Below are 22,215 nucleotides of genomic sequence, written 5' to 3' on the forward strand. Positions count from 1 at the left end.
AAGGAAAAAAGAAAATCTGTAGACTCCAGCGAGGGCCTTTGGATCTGAGTTTTGCTTCGGCTCTCTGAGTTTTAAAGTTGGTTGATGTGTGTGTGTGTGTGTGTGTGTTGGGGTGTATTTCCCCCCCTCCCCCTGGAAGTCCCTGAGACTCTGCTTCCTGTTCCTGCCACCCCTAAGTTGAGCCCATTTTCCAGCACGGTTTTCAGGGTACCAGCTCCAGCTGGAGCCATGAATCCAAGAGTGCACCCGGGAACTTTTAACTCGTGCCGGGCGACATGGAGCGCTTAATCTGAGGTTTTTAAATAAAAAGGGCTCAGGGGTTGGTTTTATTATAACGTTTATTTCATTTCAGATTTCATGCGCAATTTAGCAAATGCTAGACAGACTTGGGCGATAAACACGTTTCTTTTGTGTGTGTGTGTGTGAGCGCGCGCGTGGGGGGTGGAAGGCATGTTTTATCCACCCTGCTTAATTTTATTTAGATTTAATAACGATATCAGGGGCACTTGGACCAAAAGTTCCTCTCCCCGCCCCCCACCCCGCCTTCTCCTGAGAAGGTTGGATTGCCAGTGAGATCCTCCTGCAATTTTATGGCTGGGAGTATTAAAGGCCTTCCACCTCCTCCCCCTCCTCCTCCCCCTCCCCTTCCTCTTCTTCCCCCTCCTCCTTCCTCCTCCTCCCCCTCCCCCTCCTCCTCCTCTTCCACCTCCTCCTCTCCCTCCTCCTCCCCCACCCCCTCCTCCTCCCCCTCCTCTTCCTCCCCCTCCTCCTCTTCCTCTCCCTCCTCCTCCCTCTCCTCCTCCTCCTCCTCCACCCCTCCTCTCCCTTTTCCTCCCCCTCCTCTTCCTCCCCCTCCTCCTCTTCCTCCTCCTCCCCAACTTACTTTAAAGAGAGGAAAAACATGCGCGCGGGCGCACACACTCACACAACCCCTGACTCCCCATCACCTCTAGCTTCCAACTTCTAATTGCAAGATGGATTTCAGCCTCGGTGGGGATCAGGAAGATCTCAACATGTTAACTAAGATTATTGGGATAAATATTTCATAAAGAGCGGGGCAGATCTTAAATTACGCCTATTGATTTTAGTATCTCAGCCCAATTGCGTGCTCGGCCTCCCCGGCTTAATTGAGCTCTTAAGGAGGCCGCCCTGGCGCCCGCGCCGGGCCTCGGGCCTGCGCTGCGGCCCAGCGGGGACCCCCCCCCTCCGCGCGCCCCCCGGGCCGCCGGACCCCACCGCTGTGTCCCCCAGAAAGCGGCCGAGCGCGCGCCGGCGGCGGCGGCTGGGAACCGGAAGCCCCGGGCCGGGGGACCCCGGGAACGATCCCGCGCGCCCCAGCACGGGCGGAGACCCGAGCGCGCCCGGGCGTCTCTTGGAGAAGCGTCAACTTCGGGGTTCCTCCGGGAAAATCCCGGGGCCCGCTGCCTTCCGACGGGTGCGAGCCCCGGGGCCGAGCGCAGCCGACACTTCGCTACTTTCCGCGGCCAGTCCAGGGGGCCCCCGCCGGGCGACCCCATTGTCTGCGCCCCGCACGGCTCGCCGCCCGGCTCCCCGCCCCCTGCCCACCCGGCGGGTCCGGCTGCGGCGGGGGGTGGGGAGCCGCGCACCGGGCGACGGCGAGCGGGGGCCGAACAAAGCCTCGCTCCCGCCATTCTCCCCCCCCCCCTTGGCCGGCTCCCTCTCCAGCCCGGGGCGCCCCGAGGTCGGGGAGCTCCCCCTCGGCTCGCCGGACCCCGGGGGCCGAGCGAGACCGGGGGCAGGGGACCCCGGAGCGGAGGCAGTGCCGGGTTCGTGGCGGGGGAACCTCGGTGGCCAGAACCCGGGACCACCTTAAGAGCGAGCCCCGCCCCGAGCCCGGAGCCTGGGCGGCGCTGATTGGTGCAAATGTAATGGCTGAAATTGATTGCTGAAATGCAAAACTTGTTGCTGCTTCTCCCGGCGCTGGGCGAGAGGCAGACGCGGAGAGGGGAGCCGAGACCCTCGGAGCGCCCCACGCGGAGCCCCCGCCCCGCCGGCCCGGAGAGGGGCGCGCGGACCCCCCAGCGCCGCCCCCGCCCCCCACCCGGGCTCGGAGCTCGCGCGCTCGCCGGGCTTGGCGCCCCAGCCTGCGGACGCCCCCCCTCCGCCGGGTCCGAGGGGGGCTCGCGGAGCGCCTCGGCGCGGAGGCCGGGCCCGGAGCCGCTGCGCGCCCGCCCGCGCCGACACCCCGCGAACTCACGGACCCAGCCGCCCGGGGCCCAGCGGCGCGCGGGGCTCGGCGCACCCGCCGCGGAGGGAGCCGGGGACCTCGCCTGCCTCCTGACCCTGCGCCCCAGCCCCGGCCCCTCCGCCTCCCGGGCTCGGGGAGGCCGGCACCGGCGATGCGGAGCGGAGCCTCCGGTCCTCCGGCCCGCTGAGGAAGCTGCCGCCGTTCTCCCGGGGCCGACGGGGACCGTGCGAGCCGATCGCGCCCGGCAGAGGCTCCGGCTTCGGGGCGCTGGGACTCCGGGAGGAGGGGGGGAGGCGCTCGGCCGGCGCCCGGGCTCCAGCCTCGGCGGCTCTCCAGGGTTTCCCCGCCGGCCCTCGGCCGCTCCACCGCCGACTCCGGGAGGCCGCCGGCTGCGTCCTGGGGGCTGCCCCACCGACCCGACCGGACCGAAGAAGGTGATCGCCCAGCCTCCCCGCCCTCCTTCCCGCCCCCTTTCCCCCGGCTGAACTTTTTTTTTTTTTTGTCTCGGTTCGCCCGCGGCTCGCCGCCCTCCCCGCAAACCCACCCGCGGCTGTGCCAACCGCCCGGGGCATGGGCCCCCCAGCACGGCTCCTGTAGGCCCCGGGGCCTCGGAAGATGTGAGAGGCCCGCCCGGGGCAGACCCAGAGCTTCGGGAGAGGAGCTGCGCCCCCCCCCTCCCCAGCCTCTCCGCGCCCCGGCCGTGCGCGCTGCGCCCCCGCCGTGCCCAGCGTCCTCGAACCGCCCCGGTCCCGGGCTGGAAGGAGTCTCAGCCGGCCGGAGGCGCGCCGTGGAGAGCAGGCTGCTGCCATGTCCTACTGAGCCCCCGTGCCCCCTGCCAAGTATGTTTGGGCTGGACCAGTTCGAACCCCAGATCAACAGCAGGAACGCTGGCCAGGGCGAGAGGAACTTTAACGAGACCGGACTGAGCATGAACGCCCACTTTAAGGCCCCCGCCTTCCACACCGGGGCCCCCCCTGGCCCCGTGGACCCTGCCATGGGCACGCTGGGCGAGCCCCCGCTCTTGGGCATGAACATGGAGCCCTACGGCTTCCACGCGCGCGGCCACTCGGAGCTGCACGCCGGGGGCTTGCAGGCGCAGCCCGTGCACGGCTTCTTCGGCGGCCAGCAGCCCCACCACGGCCACCCGGGAGGCCACCACCCCCACCAGCATCACCCCCACTTCGGAGGCAACTTCGGCGGCCCGGATCCGGGGGCCTCGTGTCTGCACGGGGGGCGCCTGCTGGGCTACGGGGGCGCAGCCGGCGGCCTGGGCAGCCAGCCGCCCTTCGCGGAGGGTTACGAGCACATGACGGAGAGCCAGGGCCCGGAGAGCTTCGGCCCGCAGCGACCCGGAAACCTCCCGGACTTCCACAGTTCGGGCGCCTCGGGCCACGCCGTGCCCGCCCCGTGCCTGCCGCTGGACCAGAGCCCGAACCGGGCCGCCTCGTTCCACGGCCTGCCGGCCTCCGGCGCCGCCGATTCCCACAGCCTCGAGCCGCGGAGGGTCACGAACCAAGGAGCCGTCGACTCGCTGGAATACAATTACCCGGGCGAGGCGTCCTCGGGACATTTTGACATGTTTTCCCCCTCCGATTCCGAGGGGCAGCTGCCTCATTACGCAGCGGGTCGCCAGGTCCCGGGGGCCGCCTTCCCGGGTGCCCCGGCCATGCCCAGAGCCGGGGGCATGGTGGACTTGTCCAAGATGCACGCCCAGCCACCGCAGCAGCCGCCGCCGGCGCAGCAGCAGCAGCAGCAGCAGCAGCAGCAGCAGCAGCACGGCGTGTTCTTCGAGAGGTTTGGAGGGACCCGAAAGATGCCGGTGAACCTGGAGCCGGGGGTGGGCTCCAGGCACCCGCTGATGCAGCCGCCCCAGCAGGCCGCGCCGCCCCCCCAGCCGCCGCCCCCGCCGCCGCCGCCCCAGCCGCAGCCGCCGCCGCCCCCCGGGCTGCTCGTCCGGCAGAATTCGTGCCCGTCCGCGCTCCCGCGGCCCCAGCCGGGCGAGGCGGGCGCCCCGCCGGGCGCCGGCCTGCAGGACGGGGGCCCCATGTTGCCCGGCCAGCACGCGCAGTTCGAGTATCCCATCCACCGGCTGGAGAACCGGAGCCTGCACCCTTACTCCGAGCACGTTTTCAACCTGCAGCCGCCGCCGCCGCCCCCGCCGCAGGCGCCCAGCCAGCGGCTGCAGCACTTCGACGCGGCCCCTTACATGAACGTGGCCAAGAGGCCGCGCTTCGAGTTCCCGGGCGGCGCGGGCGTGGAGCGCTGCGCGGCGTGGAGCGGCGCCGGCGGCGGCGTGCACGGCGGGGGCGCCCTGGACAACCACCTCTCGCCCTCCGCCTACCCCGGCCTCCCCGGCGAGTTCACCCCGCCCGTGCCGGACAGCTTCCCCGCCGGGCCCCCCTTGCAGCACCCGGCCTCCGATCACCAATCCCTGCAGCAGCAGCAGCAACAGCAACACCAGCAGCAGCAGCAGCAGCAGCAGCGCCAAAACGCGGCCCTCATGATCAAACAGATGGCGTCCCGGAACCAGCAGCAGCGGCTGCGCCAGCCCAGCCTGGCCCAGCTAGGCCACCCCGGCGACGTGGGGCCCGGGGGCCTGGTGCACGGCGGCCCGGTGGGCGGCCTGGCCCAACCGAGCTTTGAGCGCGAAGGCGGCGGCGGCGGCGGCGCCGGCGGGGGCCGGCTGGGCGCCTTCGAGCCGCCCTTGGCGCAGGAGAGCGCGTGGTTCCCGGGCCCGCACCCGCCGCCCGGGGACCTGCTGCCCCGCCGCCTGGGCGCCTCGGGGCTGCCGGCCGACTGCGGCCCGCACGACCCCGGCCTGGCGCCCCCCGCCCCGCCCGGGGGCTCCGGGGTGCTGTTCCGGGGCGCGCTGCCGGAGCCGCTGCGGATGCCGGGCGGGGAGGGCCCCGGGCCCGCGCTGGCCTCGCCGGGGCTGCAGTTCGGGGGCGGCCTGGCGGGGCTGGGGCAGCTGCAGTCTCCGGGGGCCGGGGTGGGGCTGCCCGGCGCGGGCCCCGAGCGCAGAGCCCCGCCGCCGCCGCCGCCGCCGCCGCCGCCGCCTCCGGATTTCTCCGGGCCGGCGCTGGGGGCTCAGCCGGGCTTCCCGTTCGGCGGCGGGGCGAGCCGGCCGGCCCCGGCGCACGGCGGCCCCGGCGTGAACTCGCCCCCGAGCGCGGGCGGCGCGGGCGGCGCGGGCGGCGGCGGCGGGGGCGCGTACCCCCCGCAGCCGGACTTCCAGGCGGGCCCGCGCTCCTCGGCCAGCAAGCTGGGCGCGCTCTCCCTGGGCTCCTTCAGCAAGCCCAGCTCCAAGGATAACCTGTTCGGCCAGAGCTGCCTGGCCGCGCTCTCCACCGCCTGCCAGAACATGATCGCCAGCCTGGGGGCCCCCAACCTCAACGTGACCTTCAACAAGAAGACCCCGCCCGAGGGCAAGAGGAAACTGAGCCAGACCGAGGGCGAGGGCGCGGCGCCGGGACCCGGCCACCCGGGCTCGGATTACTTCCCGGGAGGGACCCCGGGGCCCGGAGGAGCCCCGCCGGGGACCGGAGGCGGCGGCTCCAAAGCCTCGGGCCCGTGCAACCCGTCCAGCCAGGGGGACGGCACCAGCCTGTCCCCCAACTACACCCTGGAGTCCACGTCGGGGAACGACGGCAAGCCGGTCCCCGGGGGCGGCGGCCGGGGGCGAGGCCGCAGAAAAAGGGACAGTGGGCACGTGAGCCCGGGGACCTTCTTCGACAAGTACTCGGCGGCCCCGGACGGCGGGGGCGGCCCCGGGGTGAGCCCGGGACAGCAGCCGCCGCCGCCGCCACCGCCCGGCCCGGGCGCGGCCGTCGGGGCTGGCGCGGCGGGGGAGCCGCGCGGGGCGCCCACGCCCCACGAGAAGGCCCTCACGTCGCCGTCGTGGGGCAAGGGGGCCGAGCTGCTCCTGGGGGACCAGTCGGACCTCATGGCCACCCTGGACGGCGCGGCCAAGTCGGACGGGAGCTCCCCGCCCGTGGGGGAGTTCGCCTCGGAGGAGGTGACCACGAGCTACGCCAACGAGGACGAGGTGTCGTCCAGCTCCGACAACCCCCCGGCCCTGGCCAAGGCCGGCCGCAGCCCCCTGGTGACCGGCTCCCCTAAACTCCCGTCGTCTCGGGGAGTGGGCGCCGGCGAGCTGGGACCGAAGGCGGCGCCGCCCGCCCTGGGCCTGGGCATCTTGTCTACCTCTACCTCCACCCCTGACAGCTACGGCGGCGGCGGCGGCGGGCCGGGGCACCCGGGCACCCCGGGCCTGGAGCAGGGCCGGACCCCCACCAGCAGCGGGGCGCCGCCGCCCGAGGAGGTCCACCCCCTGGAGATCCTCCAGGCTCAGATCCAGCTGCAGAGACAGCAGTTCAGCATCTCCGAGGACCAGCCCCTGGGGCTCAAGGCCGGCAAGAAGGTGGAGTGCCCGGGCGCCGTCGGGGCTCCGGGGGCGCAGGGCGGAGGTGGCGGCGGCGGCGACAGCTGCTGCTCCGAGGCCGTCAAGAGCGCCATGAGCACCATCGACCTGGACTCGCTCATGGCGGAGCACAGCGCCACCTGGTACATGCCGGGGGACAAGGCCCTGGTGGACGGCGCGGACGACGACAAGGCCCTGGCACCCTGGGAGAAGGCCAAACCCCAGAACCCCAACAGCAAAGAAGGTACCCGCGCTCGGGCGCCCTCTCCTCCTTTCCCTGTCGCCTGCCCCTTGTCTGTCTGGCGCAGCGCAGGCCTCAGTCTCGGCTCCTTGGGACTCTTGGGGTTTGGAGGGCACCCGCTTTCCTAACGCCCAGGTCACAGCCGGGAGGGGGGTCCTGACACCCCCAGTCTCTAGGTCCCACCAGCCCGCGTGTGGATGGACAAGGGGGGGCAGGGGGTGGGGGAGTGATGCAAACTTTGATGACTTTAGAGTCCCGCCCCTGGCCACAGAGCTGGGGACACGTCCCCTCCCCTTCACCGTTCTGGGAGGGGGGGTCCCGGCTTAAGGTGGGAGCCCCCCTTGTTGGGGCTGGACACCTGCAAAGCTGTGTCTGTTCTCTGACTGCCCGCCCGCCCACCCTCCCTTTCCTACTTAGCCAGCCTCAAGCTTGAGTGCGTGACAGCATCATTACAGGAAAAGTTATCAGGTACCTGCAGGGTGCACAGCCCTCCTCCCTTGTCTCCTCCCCCCCCACCCCCATAGCCGGTCTGTGTTTTCCTAATGATTGTGGAATTTCATAGAAGAAGCTGGGCACCTGTGAAGGTTGTAGTAGTCAAGCAGCGATTTCAGGGTCCATCTCCTTGTTGGGGGGTGTTGGGGGGCTAGAGCTGGGGCTGGGGTTAGGGATGTGAATCTGCACGCATTCTAAAGACAGAGAGGACCCGCTTGTGTGAGTGTCCTGCTTGGCTTTGGTGACAGATGTCCAGTCACTCACTGCTGGTCTTTTGGATTGGGAACACCAGGTTGTCCCAAACCAGGCCTGGAGGCCTTTAGGGTAGGAGGGGATCATCAGTTCCAAGTTAACAGTAGTAACAGTTCTTTTTCTTTTCAACCCACTGCAGTGGGTATCCATTTTATTTTCATATCTGGTTTGGTTTGGATTCTAAGACTATAACTCTCAAGCTTCTTAAAATGAGAGAATGTCATCTCTCTTCCAGTCTGTCTCCCTCTGCTTTTAAGAACAAACAAACAAACAAAAAGCCCTCCTTGATTTCCCTAGGTTTTGTGGTTAGAATATTGACCCCGCCAGCTCCCATGGGCTAGCGGATTCAAACTCTGGTCCTTTTGAAAAAGATGTCTCTTGATTTCTGCCTTCTCTTATAGTCCGCCCTCTGCTCTTCCTCTGCTTTTCCCGCATCTTCCAGGGAGCATCCCAATTCTGGATTTTGAGTGAGGGGAAGTCCAGCTGAGGGGAGAGGAGAGGCAGAAGAGCAGGCTGGGAATTGGGGTTCAGAACTCGCACCCATCCTGGTGGGTAGCTTCTCCAAGCTCTCCCAAGGCTCCGGCATATCCTAGCTGCTCGGGTCTTTGTTCCCGCGGTTGCCCAGCCTGGGTCCTTGCTCTCATTTGAAACTGGGTGTTTAGCATGCATAGCAGATACCCGGGCTGGGCCAGCATCAGCATTCTGTAGCCTACTCCCAAGCAAAGCCATAAATTGCTTAGTTTGGGACCCTCAGCCTCTTTTTTTTTTTTTTTTTCCTTTTTAAAAAATGGAGTTGGATACAGCATCCTGCTTGCTGGGCCTGCCTCCCCTTCTCTTTTATTTTCTTGTACACAACATCTTGCTCCCATCCAATCGATAGCTGGTTAGCACAAATCTCAGCCCCTGTCACTAATACCTGGTCTGGCCTGGCTGCCCCCTTCCCCTTCCCCCGCCCCCATCCCTATCCAGTAATTAAGAAAAGTTTTTGGTTTTTTTGCATGGTAGAATGAATAAAGAAAATCAGTCTTACTTCCCCTTGCAGATCTTTTAAAGAGCCTTGTTAGGTTGAGTGGTGTTAAGTGGAGAGGTATTAAATTAGATTATTTTTTAAAAGAGTCTTCCTAAGCCCGTCCCCAGCCCTGAAGACACAGAGCCAGACTTGGAATGACTAAATATCCTGACATGTTTCGTTTTGTTTTGTTTCATTATCACAGTGAGAAAGAGAAGAAGAAGGGGGAAAAAATCTTTTCTGGAAACACATGGTTGTCAATTTCAGGTTGATTTTCCCTGTGGGAAGCTAAGGCCTTCCCCCAGGGAGCAGCTGGGGGCGGGCAGGACCCCCACTTGACCTCCTTTGTTTTCTCCTTCCATGTGGTAAAGACAGTTTCTTAGATAAAGCTCAGAATCGAGGTCACTCCACGCTGCCAGCCTCCACTCAGCCTCCAGGGCTGCTGGTTCAGGCCTTTAGAAAGAGGGCTGCAGTAGATTCCCAGCTCTCTTCCTAGTAGTAAATAAAGATGATTACAGTTTTCATTGTGATAACGCCCTGCTGGTCCATCTGTACAGGTTGTATAAATAGGTATACAGAGGCACCCCCGCCTCCCAGTGCCCCAGCTAGACATCACCAGCCAAGTGTGCCACTCGGAAATAGAGAAGTGTACAGGGGGAAAAAATCCTGCTGAGTTCCCTTTAAACACACAACCAAACACATACCCATCGGTCCCACCACCCTGAGATGTCCCATGGCATTACCTATCCCCTTTTCTAGAAATTCCAGCTCTGTCCCTCTCCTCTTTCCCCACCTCCCTTCCCCCAACAGCCCAAGCCCATTTTTGTAATGATATTTTTTATTTTGTCACGCCGTAAAACACACCAGTACTAATGTGATTAAATATTAACACTGCTTCTGAAATTCTCCGCTCCGATGACAGAAAGCTCCTCGGTATTTAACGGAATGATCCGATCTGGTCTAAGATTGGAGGGAGTGTGTGAAAAGTCTTCCAGGACCATTACAAGATGAAGCAGCCACAGTCCCCTAGGAGGGTAGGGAAAAAAGAAAAAAAAGAAAAGGAAAAGGAAAAACTTGCCAAGCAAGTTCTCTTAAAAACTCCAAGCCAGGATCTCCTGTGATTATGATTTTTCTTTTCTTTTTTTCTTTTTTTACATTAAGAAAACAAGCCTGTCCAAATTCTACTTTCTTTGACTTGGGGAAACAATCTATGGAAGTATTTTTATAGAACAAAACGGCATCTGATCACGAGGCTCGGTTTGTGCAAAGTTGGGGAAGGGTAAGATTATAAATAGGTTGGAAAAAAAAAATCCCTGCCTGACTTTGGGGGCCTCTTTAGACATCTCTGAAGTTAGAGAGGATGACATGAATTTAAAAATAGTGTGCAATGCTGTCTGCCTATCTAATAGCTGTGGGCATGCGTGGTTATGGAGGAATTTGAAACTGGAGAGAGAAATAACAACAACAACAACAACAACAATAATAGTAGAATACAAATAGATAATGGAGAAGAAAGTCAGAACCGTGCCCTTTTTTCTCTTCTGCCCCTACCAGTGTTGGAAGCCTGAATTGGCCATGTGCTGTTTGTTCTAAGTTTGCTGTGTTCCTAACTTCCTTTCTCTTGGTTGACGTCTTAGCAATCAGCCTCCATGAGGCTCCAGCACATCTGGGAAAAGAAGGCCGCCTCCACGTAGGCTCTCTACCCAACCCTGCTCTTTCTTCCTTTTTCCTTTTTCTTTAATTAGACATCTGATGTTTTGACAGTGATGCGGAGACACTAGGAATTCCATGCCTCTCCCAGTGTCCGGAGAGAGTTGGGGTAGGCAGCCCTGGGGAGTATTAGGCGGCTAGGAACTGACTTGAACCGTGGGCCTGTGTACTCGGAGGATGTGAAGGGTGGAAGATCCTGGCCTCAGGGTCAAGCAGTTTCTCAAAGTCACCAATCCTTGCTTCCTACATCACAGAATGTGTCTGTGTGTCTGTGCGTGCGTGTGCATGTTGATGTGCCATTACTGGGACTTGAACTTGGGACCTGGGAACTGCCCCTTGGTCCTGTCACGCAAAGCTGTTGCTCAACCACTTGAGATCTACTTCCAGCTTTGTTTCTTTTCTTTTCTTTTCTTTTCTTTTGGTGGCTAATTGGAGATGAGGGTCTCACAGACTTCCCTGTCCAGGCTGACCATCCTCAGATCTCAGCCTTCTGAGTAGCTCGGATTACAGGCGTAGAGGCCTCCTGCCGATGCCCGGCCTGGGAGAGAATTTGAAAGGCTCCCTCCCACTTGTGTGGGGTTGGTACAGAACTGTCATAGATGCGTTTCTGTGCAGAGCGGGGCAGGTCCCCTGCAGGCCTGCTGCTCTGTCACCTTTGCGCCCTAGCTCCGGAAGATGTAACCCAAAACTCTGCAGGTGTTCATCAAGTGTGATGTAAAGAGATAGGGGCTCTCTTCGTGCAGCTGACGTGTGTGTGTGTGTGTGTGTGTGTGTGTGTAGATGCTTGCTCCCTTGACGAGGACAGGACATACCACTACTGTTCTGGGCTGCTTGTTTAATATTTCATGGCGGTAATAAACCTGTCTTTGCTGCCCGCCTCCCGACATACACCCCCCCACACACTCGCATACATCTGCAATTATACATTTCCACTAAATATTAATAAAGGGCGTGCATGTATGTTTTCAGGGGCTGAGGGTATGCGGAGTAGAACTTGTCATGGTTGTGCGATAGGATTTTTTTCTTCTTTCTTGGCTGCGTTGACTTCACGTTGCGATCGCTTTCCCTAATTTGCAATCTATACTTGACTATTCTCATCAGCGTCCGCGTCCGGGCGAGTTTTGCAGAGTGAATGCCTCTCTCCTTGGGGCTAGCTTTCTTTTGTATAAATTACATGTAGATTTCTTGGGAGATCCCTTCAGACCGGAAGTGAGACACAACTACCCAACTGTGAAAAGGTACTTATTTCCCCCCACCCTTTTTTTTTTTATTGAGGGTTCTTGGAAAGGAGCGTGTGGGTTGTTGAATCTAATTTCTCTTTCTAGCAACGGAATTCTGTGATTTCTGATCTGATTTTCCTCCCCACATCCACCCCGTGTGGAGAGGCCGAGTAGACAGGGTTTTTTGTTTTTGTTTTTGTTTTTCCAAAAGTCACTCGTGGCTGAAAACTTGTGTTCATCGCCAGTGGAGAGTCTCTCTCTACTTCAGTGACAATCACAATAGATTGGTGGTGTTTTCTTCTCTTTCCCAGGGAGCAGATCTGCTTTGCCAAAGACCATTTAGGAGAGATAAATACTGTCAGTAAGGAATACTGTATTTACCTCTGTGGGGCTAATTTTAGAGATTAAAAGGCTCTAGCTTTATATAATAGGATCGGATGTCTAGAGGGTGTGCAAAGAATGATCACTAGAGACATAAAAACACCCTTCCACGTCTCGCCGGGGCCCCCTCCACACAAGTACACCTTCTAGGCCTTTCTCTTCACCTCTCGCTGCGTAACCCCTGACCTCCCCCTCCCTTAAAGTTTTGGTGCACAGTAGGGCAGAAATGCTTCCAGCCCTTGCCATTGTTGTCTCCGCGTTTTGGCCTGGCCTGGTGTGTGTTGAGCTGGGACAGTGTCTTCATGGGTTGTGGGTGAGTTTGGGTGCACGGGCTGGTGGGTGGGGTTGGCTTCTGGAGGCCGGGGAGTTGCTGGTGTCCCCTTGGGGAGAAAAGTTTCGAGTTTCTCCTGCCCTTTTTCTCACATGCATGGCGAGCAAGGCGCATGAGGAGGAGCTGGCTGGAAAGAATACAGCCCCCACGGGACTTATATTGGGGTGTCACATTGTCCCCCCTGTGTGGCAGCCCAGCATGGAGTGCAGCCCTCCCCCATCTTGTGCCCCCTGTTCCCCCTCCCCCCCATCGCTACCCCAGGAAACACAGATCGGACATATCTGTGGAGCTGGCCAGTTTGTTTCTTCATTTGACCAGTGGGGAGGGAACAGAGGGGAAAGCTTCGTCGTGCGCTATGGCCCTGGCTGGCCGGCGTCTTGCTGCAAAGGCTTCAAGATGAGGCCTGAAAATAGAGGGCGGATTTTCAAAAAAAAATCCAGAGCTCGGGTCTGTGGGTGACTTTGATCTGGAGTGGTTTCATGGCAGGGGGCACGTGTGTGTGTGTGTGTGTGCACGCGTGTGCCCGCTCACAGGCATGTCCGTCGCTGCGGGTCCGCGTGTGAGCGCGTGTGGAGGGAGGTGTCTCTTCTGGCTGACTGATGAACACCATTCCCCTTCCAGAAGAGGCATCTTTAACGCACGGGGCTACCCTCCCTCTTCCACTCCCCATCTCCCACCCCACTCTCCCCCCAAATTGTGGGAAGCGAACGCTGCTTCTCATTTATGGAAATTCCTCTCCTTTATTGTCATCATTTGGTACCAACAGACGTGGCGGGGACGCCGCTGGGCTTAAGCATTAGTCATGGTCCCACCCGGCCTGCCCGCGGGGACCCTGGTGTGTCTTGGTGTATGAACGGTCCACCAGCTCCCCTGGTTCAGGAGCTTGGGAGGGGGGGGACGCGGTGCGTGGGGGGCCGGCTGGGGGCTGGCGGGTGGTTCTGGGCTCTTGGCACCTTCTGGTGGGTGGACGGAGGGGTCACCCAGGGCAGAGGCTGGCACCGGTCGCACTGTTATTCTTGGTGACACACTCATCCGCTACTCCGCCTCACCCCCCAGGGCCAGGGGGGGTGCTGCTTGCACACCCCTTTCTGGCGTCCACATCTGGAGGGCTCCAAACTCCAAACTTACTTTGTGGACGGGAGTGGAAGAGTGAGGAGAGGGCGTTGCGTGGATGTGAGCGGGCGTGCTGGGGGGAGGGGAGAGGGGGTTTGAAAGGCGACCTCCTCTCCTTCCAGGAGGCTGGGTGAGGCTGCTTTGTCTGCGGGCCTGCACGTTAATCATCCTCCCCCCCTCCCTCCGAGGTTTGAGAAACCAGACTGCCCTGGAGCCGTCTGGGAAGGGGGCAGACCTGCGGGTCCCCCCCCCCCCCCCCGACCTCCACTCATGTCCAGCTTGGTCCTTCCCCGGGCGTGTTGGATGGGTCACCCTTGGTGCCACAGACAGGGAACCCCCCGACCCCCCACTCTCCCTCTGGGCTGAGGCGAGGTCCAGGTTTCTTTGCAAAGCTCAGGAGAGAGGGAACTTTCGAGCCATCCTCCTATAAACCCGCTCCCCGAGTGTGCGAGCTGGCGGCCCAAATGACCTTTAAACCACAGCCATTGAATTTCACTGTGGAGGTCTCTCTCTCTCTCTCTCTCTCTCTCTCTCTCTCTGTGTCTCTGTCTCTGTCTCTGTCTCTGTCTGTCTGTCTCTCTCTCTCATAATGCCCCACAGGGACATCTTATACAGAAGGAAAAAAAAAAAAACACCCCTGCCTAATAAATATCCCAATAGAAACTGGCTGGACGTGGTGGCTCACACCTGTCACCCTAGCGACTCAGGAGGCTGAGATCTAAGAATCGCAGTTCAGAACCAGCCTAGCCAGGAAAATCCATGGGACTTTTCTCTCCAATGAAACTCCCCCCCCCCCAAAAAAAAGTCCAGAAGTGGAGATGTGGCTCAAAGGGTAGAGCACCAGCCTTGAGCAAAAGAAAAACAAAAAAGAGACAGGCCCTGCCCTGAGTTCAAATCTCAGTACCAGCATGCGGCACACACGTAAGGGACGGTGGGGAGGTGGGTTTGTGTGCTCTGGTCTCCCTGGCTCAGAGGTGCGGGGGGGGGGGGGGCTGGTGCGGCGCCCCCTCCCACAGCTCGCAGGAGTGACGCCCTTCCTGCCTTTGGCTGGCCACTGTCACGCCTCCCCCTGCCCTGCCAGAACGTGTGTTCTGGGGGTGAGGCTGGATTGAGGGGGGCTCGGAAAAGTCAGGCGGAGGACACAGGCTGCCGGGGTCTTAGAAAGGATGGGTATTTTGATGACAACGTGAGTGCAAGTCAGATCTTATTTTTCTCTCGTGTCTGTCTCTCAAGAACTGCCCAAAGCTCCGGGCCATGAAAGGCCTTGGGTATGCGTGTGTGCGTGTGTGTGTGTGTGCGCACGCGTGTGCATGTGTGTGTGTGGGGGGGGGATTGTAAACTCGCTCGGCATTCTCCTGCCCGTTCCTCTTGTTCTCTTTTCCGGCAGCCAGTCTTGTGACAGACAGCTAAGTGGCCCGGAGATGCGTTCGATCTGGAGGATTTAAAATTACTTTTTCCTTCTGGGCGCTGATAAGAATTTAAAGCGTCTGTGGCCATGAAGGTTTCATTTGATCTGAAAGCTCGGCGGGGGACCCCGGTCTCGGGGTCTCTCTGAGGTTGCCGGCTGGGCTGTGGGGACTGGGAGAGTCAGCCTGTCCCCAGAGCGGACGGTCCCAGGGTGCACTGTCTGTCTGGTTTCCCTGGTTGGTCTTCGGAGTTCCTAGAACGTGAGGTGACAGTTAATGAGTGAACTGTGCCATGTGTGCACGTACGCACGCACACACACGCATACACACACACACACACACACACACATGCACAGTTTTTTGCTTATTCCATCATCCCAAACAGGGTAAGGTCAGTCCCTCTCTCTCTCTCTCTCTCTCTCTCTCTCTCTCTCTCTCTCACACACACACACACACACACACACACACACACACACACACACACACAAAGACCCTTTCAGTGACTGAGAACATAACATTGTCCAATGATTGACAGTGACCACCGGGAATAAAATCCTTCGGAGGGGCCATCTTATGATCGGGGGCCGGCGACGGGGCTGGGGTCTGGGGGAGCTGCGGGAATCCCGGTCTGCTTTGAAACCCCCGAAGCTCACTGTCTGCAGAGGCTCCTGCAATGTGTCCCCAAAAGAACCTCAAAGATGGTAGGGCCGGAAAACTTGCAGGGCTGTCCTACCTTCCTTTCCTAGGATCAAGGAGGGAGGGAGGGAGCTGGGGGGGGGGGGAGAGAGAGACAGAGACAGAGAGAGGGACAGAGAAAGAGAAAGACAAAAAAGAGAAAGAGAAAGAAAGAGTGAGGAAAAGGAGGGGCGGTCCCCAGTTAGAAGGACTGAATGGAGATTGGATACAGTTTAGTTGGTTTAAAACAATTTTTTTATTGTGATGTACAGAGCAGTTTAGTTTCTTGGGGTGAAGAACCTGGCGGAGGGATGGAAGAGAAGGGGGCTGTACCCACGGCCGGAGATGTTCTTTACCAGGGCTGGGGGTTGTCTGTGACAGTCACTTATCAAAGCCTTCCTTGGGGAGGGGTGGCCGGGTGCCCCGGCAGCGCGTGCCAGCCGTCCCTGGGGGACAGGAAGTTTCTGGCTGTTCACCCTCCCGGGATGCTTGCACCCACAGGACCACAGACAGATGAGGGACACATACAAATACACACATATGTATGCATAGACTGTAGATGTTACATATAGCACATATATAATACAACATTCTATGTTGCATGATACATGTAACAATACGTATGTTACATATAAGGTAATTATAATGTATCATTGTCTGTGTATTACATATATATGTGTGTGTGTATCTATAAATAGATATATTTGAAGCAGTCAGGCAGGACTAGAGAGAGGACTGGTTAACACCAGTTCCCGTGGCCCTGTGGCTCTTGGCTGAGGCAGGCCCTGGGGGGGGGGTCCCGCTGGGCCACAGTGAACTTGGAATTTGTGCCCCGATCTCTCCGTGGACGAGGGAGGGTGGGGGTGGGCACAGGGGGTGACCTGACCCCTGGCGACTCCTGCTGTGGTTTGGAGGGTTCTGTCTCCGCACCACCACCCCACCCGTCGGCTGGGCAGGGGGCCCCCTCCCGGCCGTGCATGGGCCCCTCTTCTGAAGGGTCAGCAGGAAGGGAAGGCAGGTCAGCCCCCGACCCACGGCAGCCGGAGGCAGCTTTCCCCATCTTGGAAGTGCCTTGTGTGGAAATGGAAATCTCCGGGTACCTGGTCATGTCTGGGGTGGGCCCTCCCAGCCCAGCTACCCAGAGGCAAAAACAAATGGACCATCTTGCCCTCCCTCTGCCCCCAGGGTGTCCCCGTGGGCCACCGCATGACCTCTGAGAGAAGGGAGGCCGAGAGAGGGAGGCCCAGGGAGGGAGGCTGTTGACCAAAGTCTGGCTTTTGTAAATGGGAGCAATTTCACGATCCTTAGGCTGCGGCGATTTCTAAATTGTTTGGGCACTGCTCTCACACCTCCTGCTGGGTTCTACTTACGCGTGTGCATCTGTGTGTGTGTGTAAGAGAGAGCGTTGCACACCTATGCTCAGGCCAGAGAGGTCTTCAAACTCAATGAGGGGGAAAAATCCATTTTCTCCCCAAGAAGAGGCTCAGACAAAGTTTTGGCCACATTCAGTTTGGGGTTGAAGCTTTTTTGGGGGGGTCTATCTTTGCCAAATCCGTCCTCCCACCGTGGCTCCCGGGAGCGAGGGATGGCGACTTGACTTGCGTGTCTCATCCTTTGGGGGTCAGGCTGGTTCGTAAGCATTTCTTTTCGGTGCTCGGTTTGTGAGAAGCGTTCCTCGGAGATTAGAACTGCCTGTGGGGTGCATGTGCGCATTAATGAGGGCTGCTCAGTGGTCGCTGAATAACAACGCCCCCCCCATCTCTGTTCCCACCGTCCCTCTTGGATGGTCAGGGAGAGGGTCCAGTGCCCCCCGACAACCACCCCTGATCCTGGAGGGGGGGACACCACGCCAGTTGTTCAGCAGTCTTAGCCTCCGGAGCTTTAGAAGTGGCCAGAGAAGGCAAAACTCCCTGATACCCCCAATCTGGGGGACTCCGCCCCAAAAGTTTCCAACTCTGAATAGACTGAGAGCTAGACACCTAGGTGGACAGGACACGGCGGCTCACCATGGTTCTCAACCGCCAGCCACTTCAGGGCACGCTTCCTCGGGACAGTGGCTTGTGTGTATATGTGTATGCGTGTGTGCGAGCATACGTGTGTGTGTGCGCGTGTGTAACTTTCAAGACAGGCATGGTTTAACTTCCAAAGAAGGAAGAAAAAAGTCTGCGCAAGTCTGGGAAGCTGGAGGGGATTAAAAAACACAAAAAGGAAGGGAGAAAAATCAGGCAAGACCATCAGCTCCCGCTCTGGCCATGTCCAGTACTGAGTCGAGTGGAGAGGGTGTCATTTCCGAGGGCTCTGACTGCTCCCCTCACCCCCCTCCCCTCACCCCCCAACTTTGCCTCTGGGCTCCCCACAGCCTGCCTGCCTGTCTCCATTTCCAGACGGATGGGTGAAAATTCCGCCTTTTAAAACAGCTTCTGCTTCCATCACCCCAAGTCAGATTGAGGCAGAGCGGTTTGGCCAAACCATTCACCGTGTCCCCCCCCATTGCCCCCTCCCCCGCCGCCCCCCCACCCCCCCGCCATCTTTGCCGAGCCGGGCAGGGCCACGCCAGCCTGGCGTGAACTCGAGACGCGCAGGGCCTGGGCACGTCCAGGGACGACATGCGATTTCTTATTTTATGTGGCCCCGTTAAAGTCTAATGGACGTTGGTGTCTGGCCTTAAATTTGGAGAGGGTCTTTAACCCTTAAGGCCAGAGTCGTTTCCTGCAATTACGACACCCCAAGCCGGACCGTAAATCTTCCGGAGAGGCTGGGGGGGGATGTGGAGGGAAGCACACCTGTTCCCCAGATCAGCGATTAATTATGACATCGCTGGATTCCTGGATTCCGGGAGGAATGGATGGGTTCCACAGGCCTCCCGGCTCGGCAGCCCCCCCACCCCAGCACCTATGGGGGTGCCTTCAGGTCTCCTTCATGAATTAATTTGGCGCTGACATTGGGCGCCAAGGAGTTACTTTGGGAATCCAAGGAGAAGGAATGATGAGACTTAAAAATACATAGCGTTAGCATTTTGGAAAAGCAAAAGTCCTGCATTGTGGAGTTTGAGAGGACTTGGTTTCCTGGATGTGTGTGTGTGTGGGGGGGGTCCTCCAGCCTGCCCTCCCTCCCACCCCCCCCCCCGTCCCCGCCTGCCCGCCCACCTTCCTCTTCCTCCCAGGAGAAGGGGGGTCACCGTGCCCGGGCTCTGCCGGAGGGTTGAGAAGACTTGTTTAGATTCTTCTCGCTTTTTGAGTGCAGAGAAAGTTGGTTTAATGGGAAAATAGCAGCGTTTGCTATCTTGGCTTGTGTTGACTTGAATGTTTAAAAATAGTTTGTTTTGATATTCCACACATCTCATCCCTGGCTTGTTTGCCTGTGTGTCGGGAGCCCCGTGCGGTGTCTGCGTGCGTGGTTTCTGTCTTGTGTGTTGTTGTGTTCTGTGTATGCGCGTGTGCACGCGTGTCTAGGTGTTGTGTGCATCACGTATATCCGTGGTGCGTGAATCCATGTTGTGTGTTGGTTGTGCGTCGCATGTGTGTTGTGTTGGTGTGTGTTGTGTGTAGGTGTGTTCTATGTGGCTCGAGGGCCTGTGTATTGTGTTGTGTGGGCGGGTGCTGTATGTTGCTTGTAACATGTTGTAAGTGCTTCGTGTTGCCTGTGTGGTGTGTGTGTTGGGTGTTGCGTGGTGTGTGTGTGTGGTGTGTGTATGTTGCCTGTGTGGTATATGTGTGGTGTGTGGTGTGTGTGTGTGTGGTGTGTGTGTGGTGTGTGGTGTGTGTGTGTGTGGTGCGTGTGTGTGTGGTGCGTGTGTGTGTGTGTGGTGTGTATGTGTGTTGTGTGTGATGTGTGTGTGTTGTGTGTGTGTTGTGTGTGATGTGTGTGTTGTGTGTGATGTGTGTGTGTGGTGTGTGTGTGGTGTGTGTGTGGTGCGTGGTGTGTGTGTATGTTGCCTGTGTGGTGTGTGTGTGTGTGTGTGTGTGTGGTGCGTGGTGTGTGTGTGTGGTGTGTGTGTACGTGGTGTGTGTGTGTGTGTGTGTGTGGTGCGTGGTGTGTGTGTGTGTGGTGCGTGGTGTGTGTGTGTATGTGTGTGTGGTGTGTGGTGTGTGCGTGGTGTGTGTGTGTGGTGCGTGGTGTGTGTGTGTGTGGTGCGTGGTGTGTGTGTGTGTGTGGTATGTGTGTGTGTGTGTGTGGTGTGTGGTGTGTGTGTGTGGTGCGTGGTGTGTGTGTGTGTGTGGTGCATGGTGTGTGTCTGTGTGTGTGTGTGTGTGGTGCATGGTGTGTGTCTGTGTGTGTGTGTGTGTGGTGCGTGGTGTGTGTGTGTGGTGCGTGGTGTGTGTGTGTGGTGCGTGGTGTGTGTGGTGCGTGGTGTGTGTGTGTGGTGCATGGTGTGTGTGTGTGTGGTGTGTGTGTGGTGTGTGTGTGTGGTGCATGGAGTGTGTGTGTGGTGTGTGTGGTGTGTGTGTGTGTGTGTGGTGCGTGGTGTGTGTGTGTGTGTGGTGTATGTGTGGTGTGTGTGTGGTGCGTGGTGTGTGTGTGTGGTGCGTTTTGTGTGTGCGAAGCCCTCCTTCCTGCCTCACCCGGTGCGGGGACCGGGTCAGCGCTGCTCCAAAGTGATGGTCATTTTACCACTTGTGAAGGAGACACAGGCAGCGCGTTGGCTTTTGCGTGGACCCCCGCCCCGTCCTCCTCGCCCCTCCCCCACATTGGTTTCTTCCGTCAGAGGGGGCGCGGCCGTGGGAGCGGGCTCGGGCCGGTGCGTGCAGGAGCTGCGTGGAGACCGCGTGGTGAGCCGCCCGCTGCCCGGCTGGCCCTGAACTCACCGTGGCCCGGCCCCTGCCAGCGCCGGGGAATACTGTAAATGGCTTTATGCAGAAAAACCACTTAGATAAAAATGCAATTTTCCCTTCTGCATAGAGTGCTAAGAATTAATAGCACATTCTTTCTGAATGGGTATTTTTATGTGATATTTCCCCCCTAATGAAATTCTTTTTCCAAACACGAGCATGTTTCATTTTCAGCTTGAGGGTGGATTGGATCTGGCGGGTGCCTGGCGGCGGCGGCGGCCGAGATGCCCGCTTTCCCCATCCCTGGGGTTGGAAGTTGGGGCCTGGTGGCTCTGACTGCCCCCTCCCCAAGGCTGGCTTGGGGGGCTCCTCCCTACATTTGGGGATTTTCTCCCCTCCCCCTTTTAAAAGTAGGGTCTCAGGCTATTGGTGATTTCAACACAGAAACTAGTTTGGAAGTCTGGGGGTGTGGTGGGCCGCTGGGCCTGGAGGGTGTCCAGGGGTCTCTGGATCTGTCTGTGTGTCTGTCTATGTTTGTGCCCCTGTGTGTGTGTGTCTGTCTGTGTATCTCTCTCTGTGCCTGTGTGTGTGTCTGTCTCATCTATGTGTCTGTGTCTGTCCATCCACGCGCGTGTGTGTGTTTGCGCGTCTGTCTATCCATGTGTCCGTCCATCCATCTGTATGTCTGCTTCTGTGTTGTCCATCTCTGTGTGTCTGTCCATCTGTATGTCTGTCTGTGTGTGTGTGTCTTTCTCTCGTTAGTCTTGGGGATCGTAGGGAGACCCCGGGGGTCCCTCAGTGTCCCCCTTTTCTGTCACACATGGGAGAGGCACTGGTTCGGTCCCCGTGTGGCCAGGCAAGGCCTGTGGTGTGTAGGGCGCCCTGGCCTGTCGGTGGAGGAGGGACCTTGGAACTTCTGAGCCTCCTAAATGTCTGCTGGTGGTTGCGGGGGTCAAAATGGCAGGAAGGGGAAAGTTGAGTGAACTCCTAGATCATAAAGACCTTCTTCCATTTCCTGCGGCCTTTCCTACAGTGTCGTCTAGCTGGGGACCTGAGAGGGTAGGCAACTTGGCCAAGGTCACACAGCACACTGCACAGGGTGAGTTGGGCGTTTGCTGACCCTTGACCTTCCCCTCTTTTCTCTTGACTCTCGCTGATTCCACCTGCAAAGCCGGGTCGTAAGCCCGGAGCTCGGAACTCTCCGGGTGATAGCAGCACTTCCTCCCTTCTCCCCCGACCCCCATCCTTGGTGGCACCGAGGTTTGCACTCAGGCCCTCACGAGGGCCAGACAGACGCACCGCCCCTTGAACCACGCTCCCAGCCCTTTGTGCTTCAGTTATTCTTCAGATAGAGCCTGCCTCTCCCACCCACCCCTAGGACCAGCCTCTGAGCCGGATCTTTCTGCAAATACTTCCCAAATAGCTGGGGTTATAGGCGTGAGTGGCCACAGCCAGATATTTGTTTGGATGGGTGGCTCACTTACGTCTTTTGGCCTGTGGTGGTAGCCTGGGACCGCCATCTTCCTGATCTCCACCTCTCCTGCGTAATGGCTGGGATTACAGGCCTGAGCTACCACGCCCAATTTCCCTTTCCTTTATGGAGGGGAATGTTGTACTCTGGGTCCCCGAGCCAGCGGGGTGTCACCACTCTCGATGAGCGCTGCTCTCTCTCAGCCTGTGTGGCTTTAGCCAGGCCGCTGCATCGCTTCTGGTTCATTGACAAAATTGGGGGAAAAAAAGGGGGGGGAGGATGAAGATTTAATAGGGCCTCGGTGATAATGTGATTAAACCCAGGCTCAAACCCCAGCAGCGGTGGCTCCTGGCTGTGTGACCTGGGCCAAGCTGCTCAGCCTCTCTGCGCCTCCACTTCCTCCTCTCAGAAGCCTGGCTCCTACACAGCCAGGGCTTTGTTCACCCAGCTTTTATTGACCACCTACTCTGTGCCAGAACCCCCGATCAGCTTCCGGCCTGCGTGACTTCGTTGCTT

At 59.3% G+C, this 22,215-nt stretch overlaps 1 protein-coding gene across 1 annotated transcript in view; it reads left to right on the forward strand.

The window, feature by feature from the left end:
• The first annotated feature begins 2,141 nt into the window (after nt 1–2,141).
• The window catches only part of Mn1 (MN1 proto-oncogene, transcriptional regulator), a 36,581-nt gene continuing 16,507 nt past the window's right edge, over nt 2,142–22,215 (forward strand). The window contains exon 1 of the mRNA XM_069994619.1: nt 2,142–6,873. Coding sequence (XP_069850720.1) covers nt 3,051–6,873 — 3,823 coding nt within the window. The 5' untranslated portion in view covers nt 2,142–3,050. The remainder of the gene's footprint in view (nt 6,874–22,215) is intronic.

The sequence above is a fragment of the Dipodomys merriami genome, unplaced genomic scaffold (assembly GCF_024711535.1).
Source record: "Dipodomys merriami isolate MVZ:Mamm:240054 unplaced genomic scaffold, mDipMer1.0.p SCAF_45, whole genome shotgun sequence".
Lineage (NCBI taxonomy): Eukaryota > Metazoa > Chordata > Mammalia > Rodentia > Heteromyidae > Dipodomys > Dipodomys merriami.